This window comes from Carica papaya, chromosome 4 (genome assembly GCF_054855325.1).
Source record: "Carica papaya isolate Zhongbai chromosome 4, ASM5485532v1, whole genome shotgun sequence".
Lineage (NCBI taxonomy): Eukaryota > Viridiplantae > Streptophyta > Magnoliopsida > Brassicales > Caricaceae > Carica > Carica papaya.
The window spans coordinates 29,736,819-29,762,103 of NC_142312.1; the positions used below are offsets into that span (position 1 = coordinate 29,736,819).

The 25,285-nt window shown below is 35.6% G+C and overlaps 2 protein-coding genes and 1 long non-coding RNA gene across 6 annotated transcripts; 1 reads left to right on the forward strand and 2 right to left on the reverse strand.

The window, feature by feature from the left end:
- Positions 1 to 759: 759 nt before the first annotated feature.
- On the forward strand, positions 760 to 6,309 carry LOC110820833 (uncharacterized). 3 transcript variants are annotated; one of them, XM_022050435.2, is made up of 6 exons: positions 760 to 1,052; positions 2,319 to 2,444; positions 2,558 to 3,660; positions 4,207 to 4,476; positions 4,791 to 4,946; positions 5,910 to 6,309. In XM_022050435.2, the coding sequence occupies exons 2-6, from the start codon at positions 2,402 to 2,404 to the stop codon at positions 6,027 to 6,029; spliced, it is 1,692 nt and encodes a 563-aa protein (XP_021906127.2). In that variant the 5' UTR covers positions 760 to 1,052; positions 2,319 to 2,401; the 3' UTR covers positions 6,030 to 6,309. The 3 variants fall into 3 exon arrangements, with proteins under 3 accessions (XP_021906127.2, XP_021906125.2, XP_021906126.2); XM_022050433.2 differs by having other exon boundaries at positions 2,319 to 3,660; XM_022050434.2 differs by lacking the exon at positions 2,319 to 2,444.
- A 1,301-nt stretch (positions 6,310 to 7,610) lies between these two features.
- Positions 7,611 to 25,285, reverse strand: UBP14 (ubiquitin-specific protease 14). Of its 2 annotated transcripts, XM_088218862.1 has the most exons (21): positions 25,201 to 25,285; positions 24,930 to 25,079; positions 23,986 to 24,157; positions 22,731 to 22,843; positions 22,298 to 22,634; positions 21,561 to 21,655; positions 20,519 to 20,652; positions 20,370 to 20,426; positions 20,151 to 20,228; positions 19,677 to 19,731; positions 19,542 to 19,583; positions 18,488 to 18,568; positions 17,978 to 18,176; positions 17,819 to 17,876; positions 17,616 to 17,738; positions 17,150 to 17,238; positions 16,967 to 17,056; positions 14,765 to 14,935; positions 14,543 to 14,655; positions 14,297 to 14,429; positions 7,611 to 8,047 (listed from the first exon to the last, which is right to left on the reverse strand). In XM_088218862.1, exons 2-21 carry the CDS (start codon positions 25,041 to 25,043, stop codon positions 7,869 to 7,871), a joined length of 2,433 nt encoding a protein of 810 aa, XP_088074988.1. In that variant the 5' UTR covers positions 25,044 to 25,079; positions 25,201 to 25,285; the 3' UTR covers positions 7,611 to 7,868. The 2 variants fall into 2 exon arrangements, with proteins under 2 accessions (XP_088074988.1, XP_088074987.1); XM_088218861.1 differs by having other exon boundaries at positions 24,930 to 25,281.
- Positions 8,923 to 14,290, reverse strand: LOC148266536 (uncharacterized). Its single transcript, XR_015818715.1, has 2 exons — positions 13,904 to 14,290; positions 8,923 to 13,759 (listed from the first exon to the last, which is right to left on the reverse strand). It is a non-coding gene; the product is annotated as an uncharacterized LOC148266536 (long non-coding RNA).

Here is a 25,285-nt window from a genome sequence, read left to right on the forward strand (position 1 = left end):
TTATTATTATTATTAATTACTTTTCAAAGTTTTCATATAATATTATATTCATTTGAAAAAGGAAGTAAAAAACAAAAGGGTTGTAGTAACGTCTACGTTTTTTGTATGTATATACGTTTGAATTCTAACCCTGTTGCATGGAGCCCGACAATAGTCTCCCCCGCGGGTCCTTTTTTCGCCCTGTAACCATCCAACACGTGTTATCACAGTTCCACATGCTATTTCCCACGTTTTTTAAATCTTGTTAATTATTGGACGGTGAAATTGGATTGTAGTGAGGGTCGGGCCATTGTCAATTTTGACCCGAAAGCAGAAGTGACATCAGCAAGGTTAGAGGTTTCTTAAGCCTGGCCCATCTTCTAGAATGTATCGTATAAAAGCTTTCTAACATGTATTAGGTAGCGTATTTTTTATTATGATAATTTTTTCGTTATTATTATTATTATTATCTCTTGAGAAATAACAAATGTTCTCTACCAGATGAATCTTAAAAATTTTTTAAAAAAATTTACTCGGGAATTAATTTTTTTATATATTTTTTAAAGAATTTTATGACATTTTAGTATTAAAATAATTTTTTTTTTACAGAAAATAATCTTAATTTAAAATGTAATAAATTGATAAGTAGAGGGTAATAAATTTATTATATTTTTAACGAGGCAAATTTCGGGTTGTGCATGCCCGACCCATATCATTCCGGGGCCATAGCTAGGTCCCAGAATAGTGGCAAAGAAGGGCCTATCAATAAAAGGAATAAGCCCAAGCATTCAATACCAAAAGTTGAATCAAACCGAAGTCTGATTTCCGCTTTCTGGCTCGCTCTTTCGCTTTCTCTATCTAGCGGCGGGAATTAGATACGCATGACCCCACAGCCACCGCCATGCGCCTCACAACCGCCTCCCTTCACCGAGGCTGAGGTCCGATAGAATGAGCCACATCATATTCCGGCGATGATGTTACAAGCACCGGCGGCATTTTGACTTTCTAAGAAATGCCACCACTCGCCACTTTGGTGCTCGCCGATCGTAATAGGAATCAGTCTCCATGTCGAGGTTGCTTTTACAACTTTCTTTCAGTTGCTCGAATTATCTTTATCTTTAACTAAGGGCTCATGTTTTGCAGTTCTCTGTTTGTGTAATTTTTAGGCTCTGTTCAGTCTCTACTTTCCATTTTATGCTAGTAATCTTCATTTTCAAATTTCTTTCTCGGTTAGAAACGTAGAATTCTTGTTTGTTAAATGTTGTTACTCTGTAGTCTGTATCTAGAACCATATGTTATGATGATGAAAGATAAGGAAGACAGATGAGCTTCGTTTTCACCTCACTGGCAAGAAATTATCGGAATCACTAGTATTCGCTGAAGTGTAGTTATGCATATTATTAGTGGAACTTGCAGTTTTAACCGTGTAGTTTGTTCTTATTGCGGTTGGATCATGTATGTCAATTTGTGATTGTTCGTTTACCTTTGAATTTTTGTCATTATACTAAAAGTAAATGTTTGAAGACTATATTGCAATTGTGATTCTTCTTCCTAATTCATATTTTCTTATCATTGAATTTTCCTCCTTGTTTAGAAGTCCCAGAGAAGTGCAGAGATAATCTATAATAACTTATGATTTTATGTAACATTAGGAAAAAAAGATCAAACCACTTGCCGAGCTGTTACCAAATAATATACAAGATTCAACTGTACTTTTCCTCTATAATGTCATCTCACTAATTAGATTTCGTTCGTGGTGCTGACTTTTTAACCCAATGAGATCTCGGAAAGGAAAATGTTATTGACTAAATAATGTCCGGATCATTCAATATCATTCTATTTCTACCTGATTGTAGAGTTAATTTTTCGGTTAGTTATGTAGGCTAATATTATCGCTTCCTGTTGAAACACCATTACTCATATTTGAATTCCATGAGTGGGATTTTAGTTCTTACAACTATTACTTCTATTAATAAAGGTCATAAATCTCTCACCAAAGAAGGTTTGAGTATAGGTGAGTGACTCATGTTGTAATCCGTACACCTAATTTTACTTATGAAATCTTTTGAGAAGTTACTATGAAATTATTAAATGTATGAATTAGCTAAAAATGGAATAGGGATTAAACCCAACACATCTACTAGTCTTTCTGCTCAAATATTATTTTTCTTCTGTGCCTGTAATCTAGCTTCAGATATTGAAATACAAGGAATTCCACAAAACAAGAAAAGTGTACTAGTACTTACCCATTCTTTTTTGTTGTTAGCATGTCCTTTTTCTCATGGATTATTGGAGTAGGACAGTGTTTTGAAGTGGGAATTCTATTTTGATTGATGCAGGTCTTTAGCTTTTGGAAGTGTTAGGAAGGTTGCCAATTCTTGTTACTCTAAACAGAAGCATAGCTTCCCAGGAGTAAGCAATAATGGGGAATGTTATCCAATTGGACTTCCTTGCATCTTATATAGGTTATATTCAAAGTACAAAAATCCTTTAAGAGGGCATAGTTCTTTTACATTGTACAAAGTCAAAGAAAACATATTTGCAAGTAGTGGCTCAAGGAACTTCTATGCCCTCTCAGGTAGCCATGTCATATCACATAATGCCCAAGCAACTTGGAAGCAGCTTTCTTGGATATGTAGTCACAACGGGCCAGTATTATCCCCAATTAGTAAGATTGCTCGTGCTGTGAGTTTTGCTCTAACACGGTCTAATCTAGCAGCTCCTGGTGTTATTGCCTTTTTAGTTGGAGAGCTTGCTTGCAAGCAGCGGAGATGGACAGAAGCCGAATATTTTCCAACCAAAGATGCTCTGTATATGCAAGCACAAGATGGAAAAATTTATCTGACATCATTTGTGGCTTTACTTCTGGAGTGTGTGATTTTGTTACTCAGAGCTATACATTTAGCAATCTTATTCTTGCCATCCATCGCCATGGCACCACTTGCTGATTCTCTCGGTGCTGAGTTTAGGAAAGCATGGGTTCATGTTGTTCATCTAACATTGGAAAAAGCAGGTCCGGCATTTATCAAATGGGGGCAGTGGGCTGCAACAAGACCCGATCTCTTCCCAAGAGATTTATGTGCTGAACTAACAAAACTTCATGCTAAAGCACCAGCACATAGCTTTTACTATACAAGGAAAACTGTTGAAAATGCATTTGGACGCAAGCTACCAGAAATTTTCACAAAATTTGAAGAAGAACCTGTGGCATCTGGAAGCATCGCTCAAGTTCATCGGGCAATACTGAAATATAGGTACCCTGGTCGGCAAATGAAGCAGCCCATTGTTGTTGCTGTCAAGGTTCGACATCCTGGAGTTGGTGAAGCCATTAGAAGGGACTTCACCATAATCAATTTTGTGAGCAAAATTGCAAACTTCATACCTCCATTAAAGTGGTTGAGATTGGATGAAAGTGTACAGCAATTTGCTGTCTTCATGATGTCTCAAGTCGATCTTGCAAGAGAGGCTGCTCAATTGAGTCGTTTTATATATAATTTTCGTAGATGGAAGGATGTGTCATTTCCAAGGCCTCTTTATCCTCTGGTGCACCCAGCTGTCTTAGTGGAAACTTATGAACATGGTGAAAGTGTCATGCATTATGTTGATGAGCTTGAAGGGCATGAACGACTTAAAAGTGCCCTTGCTCACATTGGAACGCATGCTCTTTTAAAGATGCTCTTGGTAGGATATCAAATTGTTTGATGTTGGGGTTTCTCCTTTTTTTTTTTTTTTTTTAATTATGCTCAATATTTCTTTTGGTGATACTGACGATTAATTAACCCTGGTCTAGTCTACTTTTTAGGATTCAGGTCCTAGAATCTTCAATACACTGGGCATTGTTAATTGTATGAGCAATAAATAAAATAGACTGCCGCAATAAGATTCACATCCTTGTGAATTCTAAAAGATGAGGCTTGATAACTCCACCTCCCACGCTTTTTGACATCTAAATTAGATGAAAGGTTTAAAATCTACTTCCCCATGTTTTTCCTAGTGGTTCCTCTGAAAATCTCTCCATTCTATCAACTGATGTCTATTGCCTCCAGGGGTTTTTGACTAGATTAGAGTTCATTCTTATTAATATTTTTGACATGGTTCTTTTTTTTTTAATTCTCAGGCTGTTGAAGTTGCTAATTGATATTTTACTTTGTGCAGAACGTGCTCACATGCTTCTCTACATGAAGAATTAATTAACTTCTGAAATCTTTTGTTTATGGGTTTCTTCAGGTAGACAATTTTATTCACGCAGATATGCATCCTGGAAACATTCTAGTCCGAGTACCTGAAAGGAAACCATCAAATAATCAGCTCTTTAGTTCAAGACCCCATGTCATATTTCTTGATGTGGGCATGACTGCTGAACTTTCTAAAAGAGATCGAACCAACATACTGGACTTCTTTAAGGCTGTTGCTCTTAGAGATGGTCGGACTGCCTCTGAATGCATGCTGAGATTGTCCAAACAGCAAAACTGCCCAAACCCAAAGGCTTTCATTGAGGTAAAACTCTCTGCCTACCTTTTACAAATGAAGAAACTAACTCTCCCTCCCCCCAACCGCACCAACCCAATTACAGATCTTTCCATTATATTTCCATTATACTTCTCTCTCCCTTTGTTTTTTTTTTTTTAATTTCTTGAGTCAGTTCCTGCGAAGTTTACCATCATTTAGCATTTCGAACATGCAATTTCTTCCCTCACTTTTTTTTTTTTTTTACGAAAATTCCTTATTTACTGTTTCCTTCTCTTAAAAGTTACATTTGATAGTGTCTCTGGAACTCAGATGTATCGCAACACATAACTTTGTTGAAACAGGATGTAGAAAAAGCTTTCACTTCCTGGGACTCACCAGATGGTGACTCAATCCAGCCGGCTGAATGCATGCAGCAATTACTTGAGCAAGTTAGACATCATAAAGTCAACATTGATGGCAATGTTTGTACTGTGATTGTAACTACTTTGGTTCTTGAGGTATTGTCCAACTTCTTCTACGTTGTCTCTCTGTATTTTTATCATATTCATAAATATTTGCTTATAATTCTTGCCTATAAAGATGAAATATCCACTGTGTCAATGAAGGATAATCATTGAATGATAAAATATCTTGTAGCTTTCTCTAACTTGGTGCACAGAAAAAATTCGGTTTAATTATTCATCTGATTGCAGTCACATTCACCCAATGTATGTTTGAGATCTGCACTTAACAGAATGTGGATAAACAATACTTATCAACAATGTGCAATCTTTCTTTGAGAACAAAAGACATGGTATTTAACAAGGGACTAAGGGGATGCCACCCAATTACAAAGAACTAGTTACATGTTAGTCAAAATATCAACATGGATTCCAAAATCTAACATTCTAATCCTGCCAAAAAGAACACTGTCCATCAAAAGTTCTCCTATTTTCTCCTTCCAAATAACCGATAGAATTGATAGATGAATTAATTGAATCTTATTCTTCCAATCTTTTTAACATTAATTCCCTGCCAAGCTCACACTTCTTAGCCAAAGATCACTAATCAACCACTAGTTATACCCCCGTAATCCAATTAACCAATATTTTATCTGCTATGTTCATTTATCTATCTCATTGATGGTGATATGCATTCATGGATTTCTGCCGCTTCGTTAATCTGTTCCTTTTATTCATTATTTGGATGTCTATAGAAGCTCTCCAGTGAAGAGGGTCTAAAGAAGGTAAATAGGGAAGAAATGGGACACTATGTATTTAAAAGTTTATTATAAACATATTTTCACGTGCCAAACTCTTTATTCTCTTATTTTGAAGCAGGAGAAGTATTGCTAATACAAACGTGAAATCTCACATGGATATTCCTCCTTGAACATTGGCTATTGCAATGAATTTCATGTAATATATACGGAACGGTAGGAAGTCATATGTTTTAAATTTTTATTTGACTGTTTTCCTCAGGGGTGGCAGCATAAGCTTGATCCAGAATATGATGTGATGCATACCCTGCGAACATTGCTGTTTAAAGTTGATTGGCTGGAGTCGCTCTCTTACACCATGGAAGGACTCATGGCCCCTTAAAAGTCTCCTATCTGGATCTTATTTCTCAAAAATTTTGAATAACAATACTGAGAGAGCAACAAAAGAAATAAATAAGGTTGTGTTTTGATCTTTCTATCTGGATGTTCTGGTTTTGTGGAGCCAGTTTCATTTTTTGCAGGTGCGATTAGAGAGTTTTGGAATAAAATTTTTAGAACTATACTTCACTGATAAGAGAAAACTAACCACGAGTGTATAATTCGAATTACTGCTACAAGTTTACTTCCAAAGATCGGAAACATACTGCAATGTTTGCTGTTTATTTCCTTACGTTGTTTGGATGAGTATGTAACCTTTTAATTGCATAAAAGCCGAAGATGATAAGAAAACATGAAAAAAAAAAAAAAGAAAACAGCCTTACAGTTAGATAGTGGGAACATAAATATTTCATTTTGCATCCCAGTTGGGTGAACCAGGTACGACATTCTTCTTATTATGCTTTAAGGTCGTCCGGTAGATTCATGCTTTTTGAGAGTATCTTTTCTACCCTTTGTTAAAAGGAAATGGCTAGAAGTCAGTTGTTCAACGTGGCTAATCGTTGAGTCAAATATTTGTATTTGGTTTAAATTTATTTTATTTTTATTCATTGGTTGAATTTTAATTTATTTAGTTCAGTCTGGTTTATTTTCATTCAATTATCAAATTTTAATGAATTGGTATTAAAAAATTTTGACCTAAAATTGAAGATAAAATTGTTAAAATTATAATACTGTTTTCATTTGAACTCTTAATTATTTTAGCTTTTAAATTTGATTTTTATCACTGCTAAAATGTATTTCCTACCGCTAAGAGAAGCATTCCCAATGCAATTTCAAACCCGAGTCTCATTTCGCAAGAATGAAACATTTACAAAGGGGCTAGAGGACGATGACTTGATTGAAGGGGCCTAAGAATGGGAGGGACACTAGCCGCTCCTGAATTTTGTTGGTTGTGAAATTGTAGTGACCAAAAGATACTGAACTTGCCAGACCTTGTCTAGGTGGCATACTGGCACGTCCCCACTAACATGAATTTTGCACTCCCGATGGAAGACTGGCAAACAAATGATACATGCATAGAGTAAGAGGGGTTTCGAGCTGCAAATAGAATTTCATTACTAGAGTACTCCAGTGCGACAATAACCCCAACTTTGACGGAAAAAAAATTATTATAACCCAGATAATCCTGAGCAATTGTTTTGTTTACATTTTGAACTAAAATGACTTGAGGTAAAAATTCATGAAACTACAAGTTTTGTATCAGCCAAACACAGTTGCCTAGCATATACAACACATTTTAGACTAAATCCAATAAATTCTGACTGTGCCTGACACTACCAGATAATGCAACAATAACCCCAGCTCTGACCAAGAAGAAAATATTATGACCCAGATAATCCCAAGCAATTGTTTTGTTTACCTTTTGATCTAAAATGACTTGAGGTAAAAATTCTTGGAACTACAAGTTTTGTATACTGCAAAGCATTCCCCTAAAAATCAGTATATAACGATAAAATGCTGTCACGACAACTGAGAGCATGTAGAAGAGCAGATTATGGCACAAAAGAAAAAAACACCAAAGACGAATTCCTCTGCTGACCTTTCTTTTCAAATTTTTTTTTTCAGAAAAAAAGGAAAGTTATTTGAAAAATACATGGCGAAGGAACCTCCAATTCTTGCTTTCCAGAGAACAACAGTTCTTACAATATTTTGAGAAATTTCTACATGCCGCTGGACATGGTCAGCAGTTCAAAGCCACTCAACAAAAGCGCCCCAGGAATATACTGCTGACTACCAGGATTCTAACAAAAATTTGAAAATATTTCCTACCTTTTCCCAATTCTCAGCTCTTAAGCCTCTCAAAGAAATAAAGGTACCCCATGTCCTTGGGGGGGTTGATAGAAGCTCCAACCTTGTTGTCGTTGAAAATTACCCATCTCCCATCTTTAAGGATGTGAGCCACATAGTGACCACATTGAGTAGATGTTCCCATGTGGCTCACTATGCCGAAAAGCCTGTATCCTGCATGAAAGTTGATTTTACATTTATAAGAAAAAAGGCCTATAAATAAAACAGATATCATCATTGTTTTCATTGGACACAATCTAATTCCATATAATCAGTTATCTGGGATTGAAATTCTAAAACTAATCTCATACCATCTGTCTGAAGATTTTTTGTCAACTTAAACTTTCAATAGCATAGAAATATTATGAGAAAATCCATGAGAAGAAATATGCAGAAATATTAGAAGAAAATGTAGGAGGAAAAAATAGGGTCTAGATTTTATACTATAATCCTAAATAGTGAAAAGAATATACTATCTATCCTATTTTTGGAGAATACTAATTTAGTATCCAACGAGTCCCTTCTTGGGAAATGGATTTTGGAGATTCTGGAATGAAGGTAGCAGTTTTTGGAAATCAATCATCTTATGGAAATGGTTCAATGGGGACTATCACAATCACTCCAAAATCAAAAACAGCACCTACGTTACTAGCCTATGAAAGAATATTTGGAATCTTAACAACTTCGTTCTTCACATTCTAAATGGATCATTGGGAATGGCAACAAAATCAAATTTTGATCAGACATTTGGCACGGCACAGTTACTTTCCAAACAAGATTCCCCCTTATTCATGATATCACCAGAGAGAAAAACATTTTGGTTAAGGATGCTGTAGTTCATGACAGCCTAGGTCTTTGACAAGTGTCAGTATCCAGAAATTTACAAGACTGGGAATTAGAAGAATATCTAACTTTGTTACAGACTCTGTCTGCTATTCAGGTTTATGACGGGGAGGACAAACTAAAATGGCTACCCTCCAAACACGGCACGTCCTCTGCCAGATCACTCTACAACTCCATGGTGGGTAATCTCACTCAGAATAACATAATTTTCCCTCACAAGCTAATCTGGAAATCTGGTGCAACCCCAAAAATTTCATTTTTTGCCTGAGAAGCAGCAAAAGGTCGCATTCTAACCATTGACAACCTAATGAAAAGAGGTATCACGATTGTTAACAGATGTTTCTTGTGCAAAAACAACTTCGAGACCTGCAATCACTTGCTCCTTGGCTGTGAAATCTCACAACACCTTTGGAACTCTATTCTTGGCCTATTGGGACTGCCTTGGGTCAGAAACAACATAATTTCAGCTGAACTTCTTGAATGGGAAGGCTTCTGCTGCAACAGGAAAAACTTAAGACTTATCCCTCACACCATAATGGGGTTCTTTGGAAAGATAGAAACAATCGCGCTTTTGAATGAATAGAAGTAGATGTTAACAAAAACATAGACAGTTGGTTTCATTATTTTGGTTCCACTATATTGGGACATAACATCGAATGTTTAAATGACCTTGATTTTGTCGTTGATAGTTTAATCGACTTGTAAATACATTGTAAATGGGTTGTACCCCCTTGGCATCCTTATTTCAATACATATCACACTTTTATTTTTAAAAAATTGATTTGGTATCCAACTGTATAAATAATGTAGTAGAATAGAAGAAAACCATGAAATAGAATTTACAGCTTTCTTCAAGGTTAATATGGTTCTCTGTTCCATCTAACCTAGAATACCCAAAATGCCTAAGTACGGCATGGCAGACCATCTTCAAACTTCAAAGCCAAAAGTCGTACATTCATAGAAACTATTCTAATGGGGAACAATGGGATGGATAATCCGATGATATTCATCACCATACACAAGTTAAATTGCCAAAACTACCTACTTTGGTTGCAATCTGTCATGATATTCGTGCGCGGAAAAGGGAAAGATGACCATCATACAGGAACCACTAATCTACCAGCCATAAATGACCCAAAGTACTAAACTTAGAAAGACAAAGACTGTATGATAATGTCTTGGCTTGTCAATTTAATGACAAATGAAATATGGTAGAATTTCCTCCTATTCAAGACGACCAAGGAAATCTGGGACACAACTCGTGAAATGTATTCCAAGACAGATAACTCCTTAAGAACTCTTCATGATAGAAAGCATACTTCATGACTTGCGACAAGGTGCCTTGACAGTGACCCAATATTTCAATGCCTTGACAAGAAACTAGCAACAAATTGATGTGTATGAAGAGTAAAGGTGACATTGCCCAAAAGAAAATCTTTAGTATCACAAAATCATCGAAAAGAAAAGGCTGTACAAATTTCTTCTTGGCCTTAACAAGAACTAGATAACGTCCAAGAAAGAATCTTGGGAGTAAAACTAAGTCTCATTCTCCACAAAGTATTTGTAGAAGTGTGTATGGAAAAAAGCACAAAAAATCATGCTCGGGAATCCAACAGACTCAGATTCTCGAAAGTTCAACACTTTTTGCTCAAAACACTCGATCATTTCAATGAAAGACGAAACAAAAAAAAAAGGAAAAGTTATAGTGCGATCATTGTAGAAAGTTGGGTCACTCAAAGAAGATTTGCTAGAAGCTTCACAGAAAATCACCGGATTGGAAACAAAATTGAAATCAAGGAGGAAAAGAAACAAAAGAAAATATGGAAAGAGAGTTGCATGGAAACCTAGTATTGGATTCCACATGAGCTGAGAGGAAACATAGTCATGGAAGCTGAAGTATCGGGTGATCAATGGAAAGATAAATTGATTTTTAATAAAGAGCTGATGGAGTACTCGATAAATTTACTAACCATCCAGTACTAGGCACTAGATCTGCTTCCCACTCAGGTAAATTTACTAATACCTCATCTAATCTCCAAATTCAACTAATGCATAGATTATAGACTCTGGAGCTTCAAATCACATGATCCGTAATTTGAAATTGCTCAGAACATATAACCCATATCATAAACAAATCTATATCAAAATTGCAAATGAGTTTCTACCAAAGGTGGTTGGAATAGGCACTGTATGTTTATTGAAAAACATAAATTTAAACAATGTACTCGATGTTCCTGAATTAAGTTGCAATTTATTTATTTTTAGTTAATAAACTGACTCAAGAACTGAGAATTATTGCAAAATTTTATTTAAATGTTAAATTTCAATAACTACATTCGGGAAGGCAATTGATAATGCTAAGTACACTCAGGACTCTATATTCTCTCCAGTAATCACACTAGTGCCTATCCTCTGATTTTTCCTGTTTTAATTCTTATAGTAATACTGCAATCATGTTGTGACACTATAAATTAGGACATCCAAAGTTTAGTTACTTGCAATGGCTTGTTCCTTCATTATTCAATAAAAATTTTAAGAACTTTAGTTTGACATATGTCAATTTGCAAAACATATCGGAGCACTTGCCAGATTCAGCCTTATAAAGAGTCCGGTCTATTCTTCTTGATCCATAGTGATGTATGGAAACCATCAAGAATAAAAAAATATTATCAGGGTAGGTGGTTGTTCTATTTGTAGATTAACATACCAGAGTTACCTGGGTTTACCTAATGAGAAAAAAGTCAAAAGTTGGGGAAATATTTTAAAAATTCAAACTCGTCATTCGAAGCTATTTAGAAGAACAGAGCATTATATATCAGGATTTATGCGTTGATACACCTCAACGAAAATGAGATAGCTAAAAGGAAGAATCGTCGTATTCTTGGGGTAGTTAGATCACTTATTTTTTCATCCAATGTGCCAAATCACTTCCAGGGGGAAGCCATACCCACTGCTACTTACCATTAATGGAATGCTTTCTCGAGTACTAAAATTTATAACACCAATCCAGAAATTACTCAAAACCTACCCACATAACAAAACCATTTCATCTATCCCACTAAACTTTTTTGGGTAGATTGTATTTGTTCACATTCAAGCACAACACTGTGGCAAATTAGATCCAAGATCAGTAAAGTATATATTTCTAGGGTGTACTTCAAACCAAAAGGGATACAATGTTATTCACCTGCAACTTGATGATTTTATACTTCTATGGATGTTACTGTCTTTGAGCAACAACTTTATCCCAAATCTGAAATTCAGATGAAGAATCCCAAATTTGGGATTGGACAAGGGAAGATTACCAGATTAACCAAACTATTAAATTATTGCCCACCCAAGAAAGCTCTATTTGATTACATGTAACCAATACTCGAGCATGAATCACAAATTCTAGAATCTGAGTCTACTCAGGAGGATTTTGAAGAGAACTACCTATTCACACCCATAACAAGCCAAGAATGGGAAGATTATTTACTCCAGAACAAAGAAACTGAAAGAGGATATAGAGCAGCAACTTCCAACACCTGAGCATAGCCAAATATCAACCCTGAACGAAGGTTCTGACACACAACCTGATCACACTGGAAGTTACTAAAGCTAATCGTCTAATCGCACTAAGAGATGGAGTAAGATTGTGTAAAAACAATTCTTTATGCAATTTTGTATCACATACAAGGTTATCACCTCAATTTTATGCATTTGTAACAAGTCTAGATAACACTCATGTTACCAAGACAATTGAGGAAGCCATGAGTACTCCAGGTTGAAAGATAGCTGTGTTGAAAGAAACAAAGGCCCTAAAGAAAAATGGTAAATGGGAACTCACAAAGATTACCAGAAGGAAAGTAGATAGTAGGTTGCAAGTGGGTCTTCACTGTGAAGTAAAAAGTCGACAGGTTAAAAGTTTGGGTAGTTGTTAAAGGATTCAAATAATCATAAGGTATTGACTACCACGAAATATTTGTCCATGTTGCAAAATTAAACACAACTCGGGTGCTGTTATCACTGAGAGAATTTTTTTTTTATGAAATAATCATCGACAGCAAATTTTGATTGGCCATTTTAACAACTTGACGTCAAAAATGCTTTCTTAAACAAGAAACTCACAGAGGAAGTCTACATGGATATCCCTCTAGATTTGAGACATACGATAATATGAATATGGTCTGTAAATTGAAGAAACCCCTTTATGAATTGAAACAATCTCCTAAATTGTTGTTTAATCGATTTAATAGGGTTGTGAAATCGTATGGATACACATAATGCCAAACATATTATACATTGTTCATGAAGCACTCCCATACAAGGAAATTGTTGTATTTATTGTTTATGTGGATGACATGGTGTTAGCCAAAAATGACGAAGAAGAAATCTTCAAACTCAAGAGAATACTTGTCTCATAATTCGAGACCAAAGACTCAAGGAATTTGAAGTACTTCCTTAGGATAGAAGTAGCACGTTCCAGGAAAAGAATCACCTTATCACAAAGAAAGTATGTAATTAACTCGTTGACGGAAACAAGAATTAGTGGGTGTAAACCAGTAAACACTCCAGTGGAACCAAATTATCATGTTCGGAGCACAAGAGGAAAGTCCTCCAGTAAACAAGGGACAATAGCAGAGATTAGTTGGAAACCTGATATATCTCTCACACGCTAGGCTAAATATCGAATTGTAAGTCAATTCATGAATAACTCAACTGAAGAATATTTATGAGTAGTGAATCGAATTTTAATATACTTAAAAGTGAAACCAAGGAAGGGATTGTTCTTCGGAAAAACCACAAAAAGAGATGTAGAGATATTCATTGATGCCGACTAATTAGGATCTATTATGAGTAGAAGGTCAACTTCTGGATATTGCTCGTATGCATAGGGAAATTTAGCAACATGGCGAAGCAAGAAACAACCTGCTGTAGCTTGAAGTAGCACTGAGGTAGAATTCAATGCTATGGCACCAGGAATATGTGAAGGAATGCGGTTCTCACGTGTAAAAAGGATTGAGTATTCTAATCCCACAAACATGTTGCATCACAATCTATCTGCAATCAGTATAGTAAAGAATCCGCTTCACTATGATCGAACTAAACATGTTGAGATAGATCAACATTTGATAAAGGAGAAGGTAGAACAAGTGATAACCAATGTGATATACATTTCGCCTAACCAACAAACAGTGGACATACTGATTAAGGCCGTGCAAAGAAAGAACTTAGAGGACTTGAGCTCCAAGCTTGATATGATCAACATCTATGCCTAACTTGAGGAAGAGTGCAGAATTATTAGGAGAACATCCAAGAGAAGAAATATGCAGAAGTATTAGGAGAAAATTAAGAGGAAAAAAAAGATCTAGATTTGATACTAGAATCCTAAATAGAAGAAAGTTTCCTAAACCTTTTATAAGTATATTTTTTGTGCTACTTTCGGGAGGGATATTGATTTGGTATCCAACCTCATAAATAATGTAATAGTATAGAAAAAAACCATGAAATAACTTTACAGCTTTCTTCAAATACTAAAGTAAAACAAGCATATGTAAAGAAAACAAACTAATAATAGAAAAAGGATAAGAAACTAACTCCCTCCTCCATCAGGTAGTTCACTATCAGCTGGGACAGATGTCGTGTTGCTTGTAGCAGTATCCATATCTGCTGAAGCAGAAGCACCAGGATTGTTGAATATCCAGTCTGTTGCTTTCTCAATATCACCCCCCTGGTAAAATTCAAACACATTCCAGAAATAGTTAAAAAGATTTGCCAGGATATTAGTCAAATATCAAACCCCCACCCACCCACCTAAAAAAGAAAGAGCAGTAACATATTTACCGATGCCCTCAGTGCCTTTCGAGCAACCTCTTCATGAAAACCAAATGAGATCAGAATATCCACTTTTGATTGGTCAACAGTTGAGGCCTCCTGGGAAATTGGTGCATCTATATCTACAGAAGGAAATACGATATATCAATTATAATAGATCAACATAACCCAGAGTCTGTTGCAACTCTCAAGGAGGTAGGTCTTGCGATGAAGTGACAGTTGTCCAACTACCAGGATCATCCATGTGAGAAAGTAACCAGTTCATTGCTTCTTCAACCCCAGCATTTGAGGTGCTTATAGCAGCTTTCTGACAATGAAGATTGTTAAATCCCATTGAGACAAGCTGGTAAACAATATCCTCATTGGCAACAGGCCTATTTGATTCCATTTCGTCTCCAGGAGCTACCCATGCACATAATGGACAGACAAATATAAAGTATCAATTGTCAGTATCTTCATCCTTCTTTTTCTCTTTGTAAAGAGCATGGACAAAAATAATGAACAAGAGGTAGCAAGATCTAGAATAAAATGTGTGCCATAAAATGACCAACTCCAGTGTGTTTGGAACAAATAAACTACTTTTGTATAATTTATTTGCAAATATATACCTAAGTTGAAACACAAAATGATGAAAATTTCAAATTTATTTCAGTGGGAATTCAACAGTACATTTTATTTCCTATCAAAATTAGTAGAATTTGAAACTGTAATTTTCAATTCAACTAGGAACTCGTTTGGAGTTGAATTTCATCCTCTCCCATAATTGAACTAAGTTTAAGTTTCCGAATAAATTCGACAAGCTAGTTCCTTCTTTACATACTGCGTGTCCTCGACTAGAACAGTAAAATGTAAAGAGTCAAAAACCAAAACAAAATCTCAAGTCCTAAGCCCCACGGGCTGAGCCTTTGGAGGAAGATTCGGGATGACAGCCACAGCATCAAGGGCTGTGTGGGCTGAAAGGTTGGCAGGGATGATGGAGCTAGGTTTTGACAAGATGAATGGATGGGGAACTTCAGCTTAAAAGACAGATTCAAAATAATTTTTGACATTGCTGCAATATGGATGCAGAGGCGGAGGAGATGTATGAGGATGTGGGGGAGGGTAGGGTGTGGGATGTGAAGGTGAAGAGAAGACTGCAAGACTGGGAAATTGATGAGTATAGCAGTCTGCTACTGTCCCTGAATGACATGAATTTGAATAAAGAAAAAAATAAAAGAATCTGGAAGCTATATGAGAAGAAAGGGTTCTCAGTGAAATCTTTGTATAGCTGTCTAACTAAGAAGGATAACAGCCGCAGAATGTCAGCTCCTTATATGCAAATATGGAAGTCTAAAGCCCCTCATAGAATGGCTTTTTTGCGTGGGAAGCGGTCAATGAATGTATTTTGACTTCGGACATTCTAAAAAGGAAGGGGAATGTGCTTGTTAATAGATGTTACTTATGTCATGCTGTTGAGGAATCATGCAACTATTTATTATTGTTCTTCTGCCCAGTGACATACAGCATATGGACCTCTATTTTTGGGCTGTTAGGGTTAAATTGAGTTATGACTGGTAGTGTGAGTAATGAGTTGTGGACATGGGTGGACTTTTGTAAAATAAAAAACATTATTTGTTTCTTATTCCACTTCCTATATTTTGGATGGTGTGGAAGGAAAGGAATGGGAGAGCTTTTGAGGGTATAGAGACTAACTTTACAAAAATTAGAAATAAATGGATTCATACTTTTGAATTTATTTTGTCGGGTCATGGCATCAAAAATTTGTTTAACTTTGATGTTATCATAAACCATTTGATTGACATATAATTACCTTATATTCGGGTGGTACCCCCTTGGTACCTTGTGCATAATAATATTTTCCTTTTATTTAAAAAAAAATTCTCAAGTTCAAAGAAGAAACACAATTTGTATTGGGCAACTCCCTCAACTAAAGTGGTGGCTCCATTGCCAGATTATTCAGGCTATTCCAAAAGGACAGATATTTTTCCATACTTGAGGAATCCTCCTACTAGTAAAAGCAAAAATGCCAAGCAGTAAGAAAAAACTTGGTCGGTCTCAGGGTAATGCCTATAATCCAAAGCAACAAGATGAGCAAACACCACACGACCAGAGTAGAATTGCCATTTGCGGTGCAGATAAGGCACCCGTGGTGGTTTGTCATCACTTTCATAGTACGAAGACTTGCCCTCCAGAAACAATGATGAAAATCAAATAGAATGCCTCAAAATATATTGGACTTATCTAAACACAGCTGATACATCTTTGACCTGTATAATTTAGTCAACGTTTGACATCTTAGAAAAGTAATAAGAAGTATCCCCAGCATCAGTGGCAAAGAATGAAACTGAAGCAGCTAATGAAAAAAAAAAATCTAGGTTTTTAACCATAAATACATCCATTAAGGCTTTTGCCAATTCCAAAGAAGTTACATACCACCCTCTGGTAACAGCTCCTCTCCATGTTGAAGGCCCTTGCTTCGCATGTGACTAATATCTATAATATCAGGCACATCTATGTAGACATCTGGATTAACAAACATGATGAGCACAGGTAAGCAGAATTAAGTCAACACAATAACAATCCATCAGAGAAGCAACCTAACCACAGAAAACATACCCAGCTTCTTTGGTACCCAGCCCTCCTCCATAACAAACTTCCGCATGTGCAGCACCAAATAATCAGGGAATGACGTTAACCCGGTAGTCCTATGTGAAAATCAAAACCATGAAAGGGCAATGACTTGTATTAACAATGTGATTCACCACCCACAGTTGATAATTCTGGCTTTAACCATTCAATAAAAAGATATAAGGACCAAGAATTTCCTAAAAAGCACAACCATACAGAATTCGTTAAATATATAACAACGGGCCTCAGGGTCTGCGAGAAAACCTCAGTTCAATTGTTATTATTATTACATACTGTACATCTTTAATAGAATACATACATATAAATGATGCATGGTAAATCTCATAAAAGAAAAACCTAATGTAGAATTTTTATTTGTTTTGTTTTATGTGACTTTTCTTCTCTTGTTTTTCCTTGATTTTGGCAAGTTCCAGAAGATAAAAAATAAGCTTACTTGATTGCTGTCGTCTTTGCCTTCAAGGCAGTGCTGTAAAAATCATGTATCTCCTCTGGTGCTGTGAAGTTTTCCAGGCATGCATGCAGAGGCACCCTTGGACGTACAATTTCATCACTGGATCTGCAAGAACTAGATATCTTTAAACACAATTCCATAAAATTCATGGGGAAAAACATGAATTTTAAAGCGACTGAACTTACAAATCCTTCCCTTCTGATGTTTTTTCTGCTTTCAGCTTATGAAAAGCTTCTAGTTCTTCTGGATCCTCAAAATAAGACAAAAATTGATGTAGATTTAAGAAACTGGGCCAGAAAAAGCAAGTTTGAAAAAAGACAAGAAGTTATGGCTTCAGAAAATACCTTTATTAGTAGCTTCCTGCAGTGGAATATTCAAGGAGAGAATGTAATCAAGCCTTCTATTGTAAGCAACCTTCCCAGAGGAACACAAAATGCGATCTTCCACACCAAACTTGAAACTCCTCGAGGGATCCAACTCAGGTTTTCCAGCATTAATACGTTCAACTTGGTCGACGAAATGTAGGAAGAACTCCAAGGCATCCTACAAAAGAGCAAAAATCAGGGATGATTATTATGTTTAAACAGAAGATCTCAAAATGTCCGATTGTAAGTTTCATTAATTGGTCTTCCCCATTAAACAACCACCATAAGGGCATAAAATCATAAAGTTTTAGTTTCGTAGAGCTTACAATTTTGAGCCATAGTCTATAGGAAAACAATCATTCATTTTTATTCAAAGGACAGAAACACAGACCTTTCTACCAGAGATTGCATCCTGAATCATTCTCCAAAAAAAAAAAAAAAGAGAGAGAGTGCCTCCTAAATATGTGAATTATAAGATGCTGAACATACCTGCTGTCTCATGGTAGAAAATTCAGGATGACTGGCAGCTATAACAGTCTTGAACATACGAGGAGGTATACCTTCCTGTTTCTACTTATCCAAATGCGGAAGAAAACAGAAACAAAAACAAAAGAAAAAAAAATAGCCCCAAAGAAAAATTAACAAAATTAGCAAGTTGGATATATAGGAAGAATCAATAAGACAACATCTAGATGTTGCGCAGCATATAAATAAATATGACAATATGTAACTTATGGGTAATGTTAAGAACTAGAATAGAGATTATTAGACAACATGCGACTAGCAGATAATTTTATAACTTGCACTTGAGAATACAAGACAATTCGGCATAGTATAAGAAAAGCAAAACATAGCACAAATCTAATGCTAAAATAAAAAATTAGATGGGGTTTTCTGAGTTTTAGGCATAATTATAACAGAGTCCATGCTTTCCAAAGTATGCAACTCGATCCTCATTTAAAAAAATGTTTATACCAACTTTGTTCAACTCACTAAATGGACAATAAAATGGTTATCAAGGTAGAAGTATCTAAAAATAACTTAAACAAGAATTCCGAGATTCGTAAAAGAAGTGGGATGTTTGTCTATGTGTGTGTACATGTGCATGTGTGTACATATATATATATATATATACATATATATATATCAAAGCAAAGTCTTCAAATTGCACGGCTAGAAGAACATCAAAGCATATGTAAAAGCTGACAAACTAGTGCATTTTTAGTTTACAAAAACTTTCTAATATTTTAACTGAAGGACCAGTTGCCTATTCTAGAAACTCCTTGCCTTTAGTTGTTTTTTTTTCCTGAAAGAAAAAATATATATATACACTGAGAAGGCACGAAGGTCACTCAAGAACAAAAAGCTTTTTGGAATTGGTTGTGATTATGCCCAAATCCAAGAATCCCAATGTAGTTTACCCAGCCAAAATATATACTCAACATGTAAAGTTTAAAATTATTCATTTAAAATTCCAAAAAGTACAATCTTGTCAAAAGAACAAACTCAACATAAAAGATTAATTGTTTTCTAGAAAGCTTACAGCATCCTTTGGTGACGTTGCAGCATTTGAAGTATCATCTTTCTGGATTATCCCAAAAAAAAAAAAAGATAAATGAAGAACACAAATGAATCAACCAAGAAAGGAAACAAATAATAATTATTGTTCTTGTTATACCTCCAGTGCTGGAACTGAGTACTTGCCGGACAGCAGACCATGTGCCAGCTTAGTTCTGCCATAAAACAACAAGCATTAGAAAGTAATAATTGCCAAACCATGCAAACCCTTTCTTCATACCTACTACCTAAGCAAATAAATTGTTCCATAAGAAAATCAGTTGGACGATGTTTCTAACAAGGATAAGAAATTAAAGAAAAGAGAAGTCGGGAAATAGAATGAAGAACTACTCGAGGAATTAAGCAAATAATTCTGAACTTCAATGTCTTATTAAAGAATCATATCAACTATGTGTATCAACAATTAATCTGGGTAAACAAGGATGAATCTTTTCACATGAATAGATGATCAGTTCATTTGGGAACCGGGAAACAATGATGAATAGTGATTGTACTTTATAAAGATGATAGAGCAGATACTTAATAGAGTCAGAACCACAGAAAGGAAGAAGCACTGGACAAGCTGGTAACTCACAATTGCATGTTAAGGTCCACAGTTGGATCAGCAGGAGCCGTATCAAATGCCACTTTTAAGCTTTGACTAGTGTAGTACCTGACAAGATTTCCAAAAGTTAGCAAACAATCACAAACAAATATATATATATATGTATAGAGAGAGAGAGAGAGAGAGATAATAGATAGATAAATATATAGATGGAAAGATAGAGATCTAGATAGATAAAAGGCAACTAACCTTGAACAGAAAGATTGTGTTGAGAACACAACTTGCATGGTTGCAGCCAAGTAGCAACTGAAATTTTTTTTTGAAAAAAAAGCTAAAGAAACAGAGAACATAAGCAAATAGATTTTTCTCTGGCACCATTGTATGAAGCACTAGCTAACCTGTTCCCAAGATTTACAAGTCCAGTATAACCTGGACCAAAAATTGGTTCCACTTCCTGTCCACTTTCTTGAATACGGTTCCAATCGAAGTTGGTATTCTGGTCAAGTTCCCTTTCAGCAGTAGTCATTTCAGTCTGAAAACGGGAAAAAAACCTTACGACAGTTTCAAACACTCATCAAAAACTTCCACTAACCAAAATTGAGGTCAAAATGCACAAAATACATAAATTGAAGATAAAGGAAGAAAATGTGACTGAAATGCTTAAAGAAAGGTTAGTAACTTCAGCAAACACAGCAAACCAGCAACACATAAAGCCATGAAAAAGAAGAAAATAACAATTAAAGCCTTAGCAAAGTATGGAAAGTAAGTAATGGTCCAAAAAAGTCACATGTGAATGAGTCCTAGTAGAGACAAGGGACCAGAAAGAGATCCATTTCGGATAATAAACATAACCCATTTATCAAGTAAGCTAAAAAGAATATACCATCAGTTATTACAAAGTCCATATCAGATTATTTAAATAACACCGTCTAGGTCAATAATCATTATCATGCTTAGTCGACCGATCTATGCTTATCCAGGACCATCATAATGAAGTGCATTGATGGTGCATATATGTTGCAGGTTCACTAAACCTTATGAATTATCCATATTAACAATCAGAAATAAAAGAAGTAGTAAAATCAAAGATTGGAAATCCAAAGGACTAATTAATCCAATACCCTCAAAAATCAATTATGAAAGCTGATTCCACTAGGACTATCATCCTTAGTTTTAAAGATATATGGATGAGAAGGGCTTGTGAATCCAAAGAGGTTGGAATTGATGACTAATACCAAATTAATGGGCACAGGGAGCTGTAAAGTCAATCATGATTCATAAGACAGAATGCTGCATAATCATAAACTGAGTACACAATAACATATCTTAATAATCCTGAAGAGAAGCAGTGCCGAAAGATTTATCATCCACAAATGACATCAAGAAAAGAAAAGTCTAAAACGTATTGTATTCATGAAGAAACATTCAGATATTACTAACCTTCTGCAAAGATGAAAAATCAATGCCAAAAAATGCCAGATGCTCCCCTAAGAGAGGGTCCAAAACACTGTCATCCTCCGGATAAGAAAAAACATCTGAGCAGCCACAATACATTAGCTATGGTAAGTTCTAAAGACATTTCAGATGCTCAAGGAAAAAGAGTCAAAAAATCAACTGCTCAAGCATATTGGTTGAATTCCCATCAGCTATTTCACCTAGACTGCAACATTTCAATAACAAGCAAAGACGCTTCTAGACCTAACAATAATAGAGCTAACAATATTTGAAAGCATCCATATTAGTTAAAAACATATTCTTGCAACAATATTAAATCTAGTATCTTAAGTTTCAGAGTTTCAGTACCTCAATGACCTATCAGTTTGGAAACAATGAAACAATATGAAACAGGTACCATCAGTACAAAACCATAGAATGGATAACAGGGTATTGATTGTAGCAATAACTTTTTCAACTAATTTTCAGACTAGAAAATTGAAGAATATAGTGTATGAAAACCAAGAAATGTATATGGGACTCAAGAAGCTTTTTTCTTTAGCAAGAAAACAAAACAAATGATTCTTTCAACTCCTAGCATAATAGATCACTTTTATCTAGAGCTCAAATCTCCATAGAAATTTTCTTGTGTTGCTCAATCAATTCATCCTAGCTTGTGATCATGTCACCATAGTTAACCGCATGAGGTTATTTGACAAATTTGCAAAACTGCGAAGCATTACCTGCTGCTTCCAAATCACCAGTAATTGTCCCAAGCTTTACAGCAAGAGGGTAGCCAGTCTCTTTGTAGCGTTCAATGGCATGGTTGTTACCGCCACTGCCATCCCAATTTTTCCTCCCACAGAGTATCATTCCATCTGTTAGATTTAGCCAGAGATTATCTCTCTTGTCACACTTGCAACATTTCCAACCAGTTGGAGGAATTGTAACACCAGTATCAATCTGTTGCAACGTCAGTGCATATGCACTTGTTTGCTTCTTATCAGCAGTCCAGGCAGCAACTTGCTCTTTCCTCTCAGCACCCTCAGCCATTAAGATAGTATCAACTGCCAATCTTACCTACAGTAATTTATGGAAAATATGATCAATCAATATCGCTTGGGATTGAGGAAATATTTTCAGATAAAAACAAGAAAACTACAAGACAACCAGCACCTTCTCTGGTAACTCCACAGAAGGAAATGGAAGAGTTATGTAATCAGGAAATAAGACAATATTGTAAGTTTCTTCATATTCAGCTTCACTGTTGTCAAATCCACCCTCAATGCCTAAAAACAAAGATTAATTATTAAAAAAGATCTTGACAACACAAATGACAATAATAGATAGCAAATTCAATTAATCAACCTTCCAGGAAACAAATCAAATTGCAAAGATTAATTACTTCAAAAATCTGGTGGCAATCTAATTACTCAAAGAATTTTCTCATTTTTTTACAGCAACAATGACCAACAAGAACGGGTTTAACAGCCTAGATTTCTTTTTCAAGCAGAGTGGAAATCTTTTCTTTTTTGTCCACAACAAAATTATCAGGCTTAAATTAAGGGATTGGTTAAAGGCTTTCACAGCATTAATAAGTAGTCCTGAACCAAAGTAGACTCAGATCATTGGAATCTTGGCCATTTTGTTTTCTGAGGGACACCTTTGTTTAGTTCTTGATTTCTTATTTTCACCGATAGCTATGTATATCCTCTCTAAAAAGATGCTAGGTATTGCTAACTATTTACCGCTGATCTTGAAATAAATATAGCCAAGTAAAAGAGAATTTTACCAAACACATGTATCTGCTTTACTAAAAACTAATTTTCCCCGTAGAATTCGCTACAAAGTGCAAAAAACTGCCTTGTAATTATTATATGTTTAGGGCAAAAAACTGCAAAAAAAATATGATAATTCAGAAGGAAAATGGAATCTATTAAAATTATTTTCCCCTTCCATCTGACAAGGAAAAAACTACATGCAAAGCACAGAATTCACCATGCACATAACAATCAGATTTTTTAAACCACAAGAATAGAAAACCACTGCGAACATAATTTTTGTAGTTTATGATACATTACATGACACTCTTCCTTTTTTCCTTTTTTTTCTCCTTGTCTCCAGTCCATTTTTTTCCGTAATTTTTAAGGAGAATGGATTTCTTTAACTTAGCAAAACATACTTGAAAAAGAAATGCATGTTTATATTGGTGACAATATAAGATTTCACAAGCATTCACAAATGCTCCGGTATCAAAGTAACAATTTATAGTCAACAAAAAATGCATTCTTTAAAAACTTCTAGTGCAGTCCAAATAGCAGCAGAAGCTAGAAGCAAAATGAAAAATCATGAAAGAAAGAAACAGACAGCACCTTAGGGCATGATATCAAGCACCCCAAAATAACATGCACGAGAAATTAAGTTTATGTACCTATAGCCAACAGAGTTGGTTTCTTCAAAGGTCTGTCTTCAGGACTCAACTTTCTTGTTTGCTTTATATGCAAGTAAACTGGGTTACCAGTCTTCTCATAGTTCCAAGCCACGTAATCCTTTCCAAAAGCAAGAAACGTGCTCATGTCTACATACAGCCCACCTTCAGATCGCTGACATTCATCAAAACAACGACAACAAAACATATAAGCCTTAGCAGTTACAATATCAATAAAACTGAGGAAGGAAAAGTTCAGTGTGTTAGAGTGACAATTAGTGCTATTCTTTATGCAGTTCTTAGGTTACTGGAATGATTGTCTTTCCTAAGTTAAAACTGCACAAGCTGCCTTTCTTTTCGTATAGCATCAAAACAAGGACAGCATAGGATAAAAAGATATATTTATGACCGCATCAAAAAGAAAAAACATGATATCAACAATAAGGAAGAAAAGAAAGCTGTTAATCTTTTTGCACGGGAAATGACTGGAAATGTTATGTTTGACGCAAAAGAAATGAAGAAAAAGAAAAACCTCCAATAAAGTTATTCAAATTTGTACACTATTGTGAAGGAAACCCGATAAACACTAGCCATGACTGAGCTAGCCGAAGCTATAGAACTGTCTTGCCATTCAACTAACTTTCTTGGAATCCAGATATTAACAGTCGAATACGAATTTCAAGAAAGTCCGACATTCATTAGAATGTCATGACACCGACATTGATTAGAATGCCGACATTCATTAGAATGTCATGACACTGCAATCGCCGGCACTTGTCAGAAGCACGCAGCATTCAAACATTCATCGAACTAAGTTTTTGAGTGAACCTAACTGGTAATGGTGGCAATTTCGGGTTAGATTTCACTGCAAAATTCTTGTCACGAATATTCTCAATAACCAAACGGAAGAGAACAGTAGCGAAAGGAAAAGGAAGCTAAGAGTCTACCGGAGTATCAAAGGAGACACAGCATTCATGCTTGTAGACGCGATTCGTAGGTTCGGGAATCCGAACCCGAGAGAGATTTGATCGGAGTAGCTCCATGGGGTTTAGCATCTCCATCTCCACCTCGCTAAGCAAAAATCAGCAGAGAGTAACCTGTTAAAGAGACTGTACCTTTCAGGGATGGAGATTGAGCAGGGAATAAGTCCTTTGCCCTAGGCTAATGCAAAGCTTTTGCAAAAAAGGATTTGAGAGAGAAATGGTTAAAGAAACACGCCTCTGTTGCTCCTGAGACAGTCTTTTCGTTCTCCAGGAGGTTTTTTTTTCTTTCCTTGTTCTCTTCTTAAAATTTAATGTTTGAT

Bases quoted from the DNA above. Each gene is read 5' to 3' on its own strand.
- LOC110820833 (XM_022050433.2), top strand. The intron at 3,661-4,206 runs GTAGGATATCAA...GGGTTTCTTCAG, and splicing joins CTCTTTTAAAGATGCTCTTG to GTAGACAATTTTATTCACGC. The intron at 4,947-5,909 runs GTATTGTCCAAC...TGTTTTCCTCAG, and splicing joins TAACTACTTTGGTTCTTGAG to GGGTGGCAGCATAAGCTTGA.
- UBP14 (XM_088218862.1), bottom strand. From the start codon at position 25,043: ATGGAGATGCTAAACCCCATGGAGCTACTCCGATCAAATCTCTCTCGG. The intron at 17,739-17,818 runs GTAAGTTCAGTC...TAGTTCTTGCAG, and splicing joins ACATCAGAAGGGAAGGATTT to ATCCAGTGATGAAATTGTAC. The intron at 17,057-17,149 runs GTATGTTTTCTG...TTGTTAATCCAG, and splicing joins CTGGGTACCAAAGAAGCTGG to ATGTCTACATAGATGTGCCT.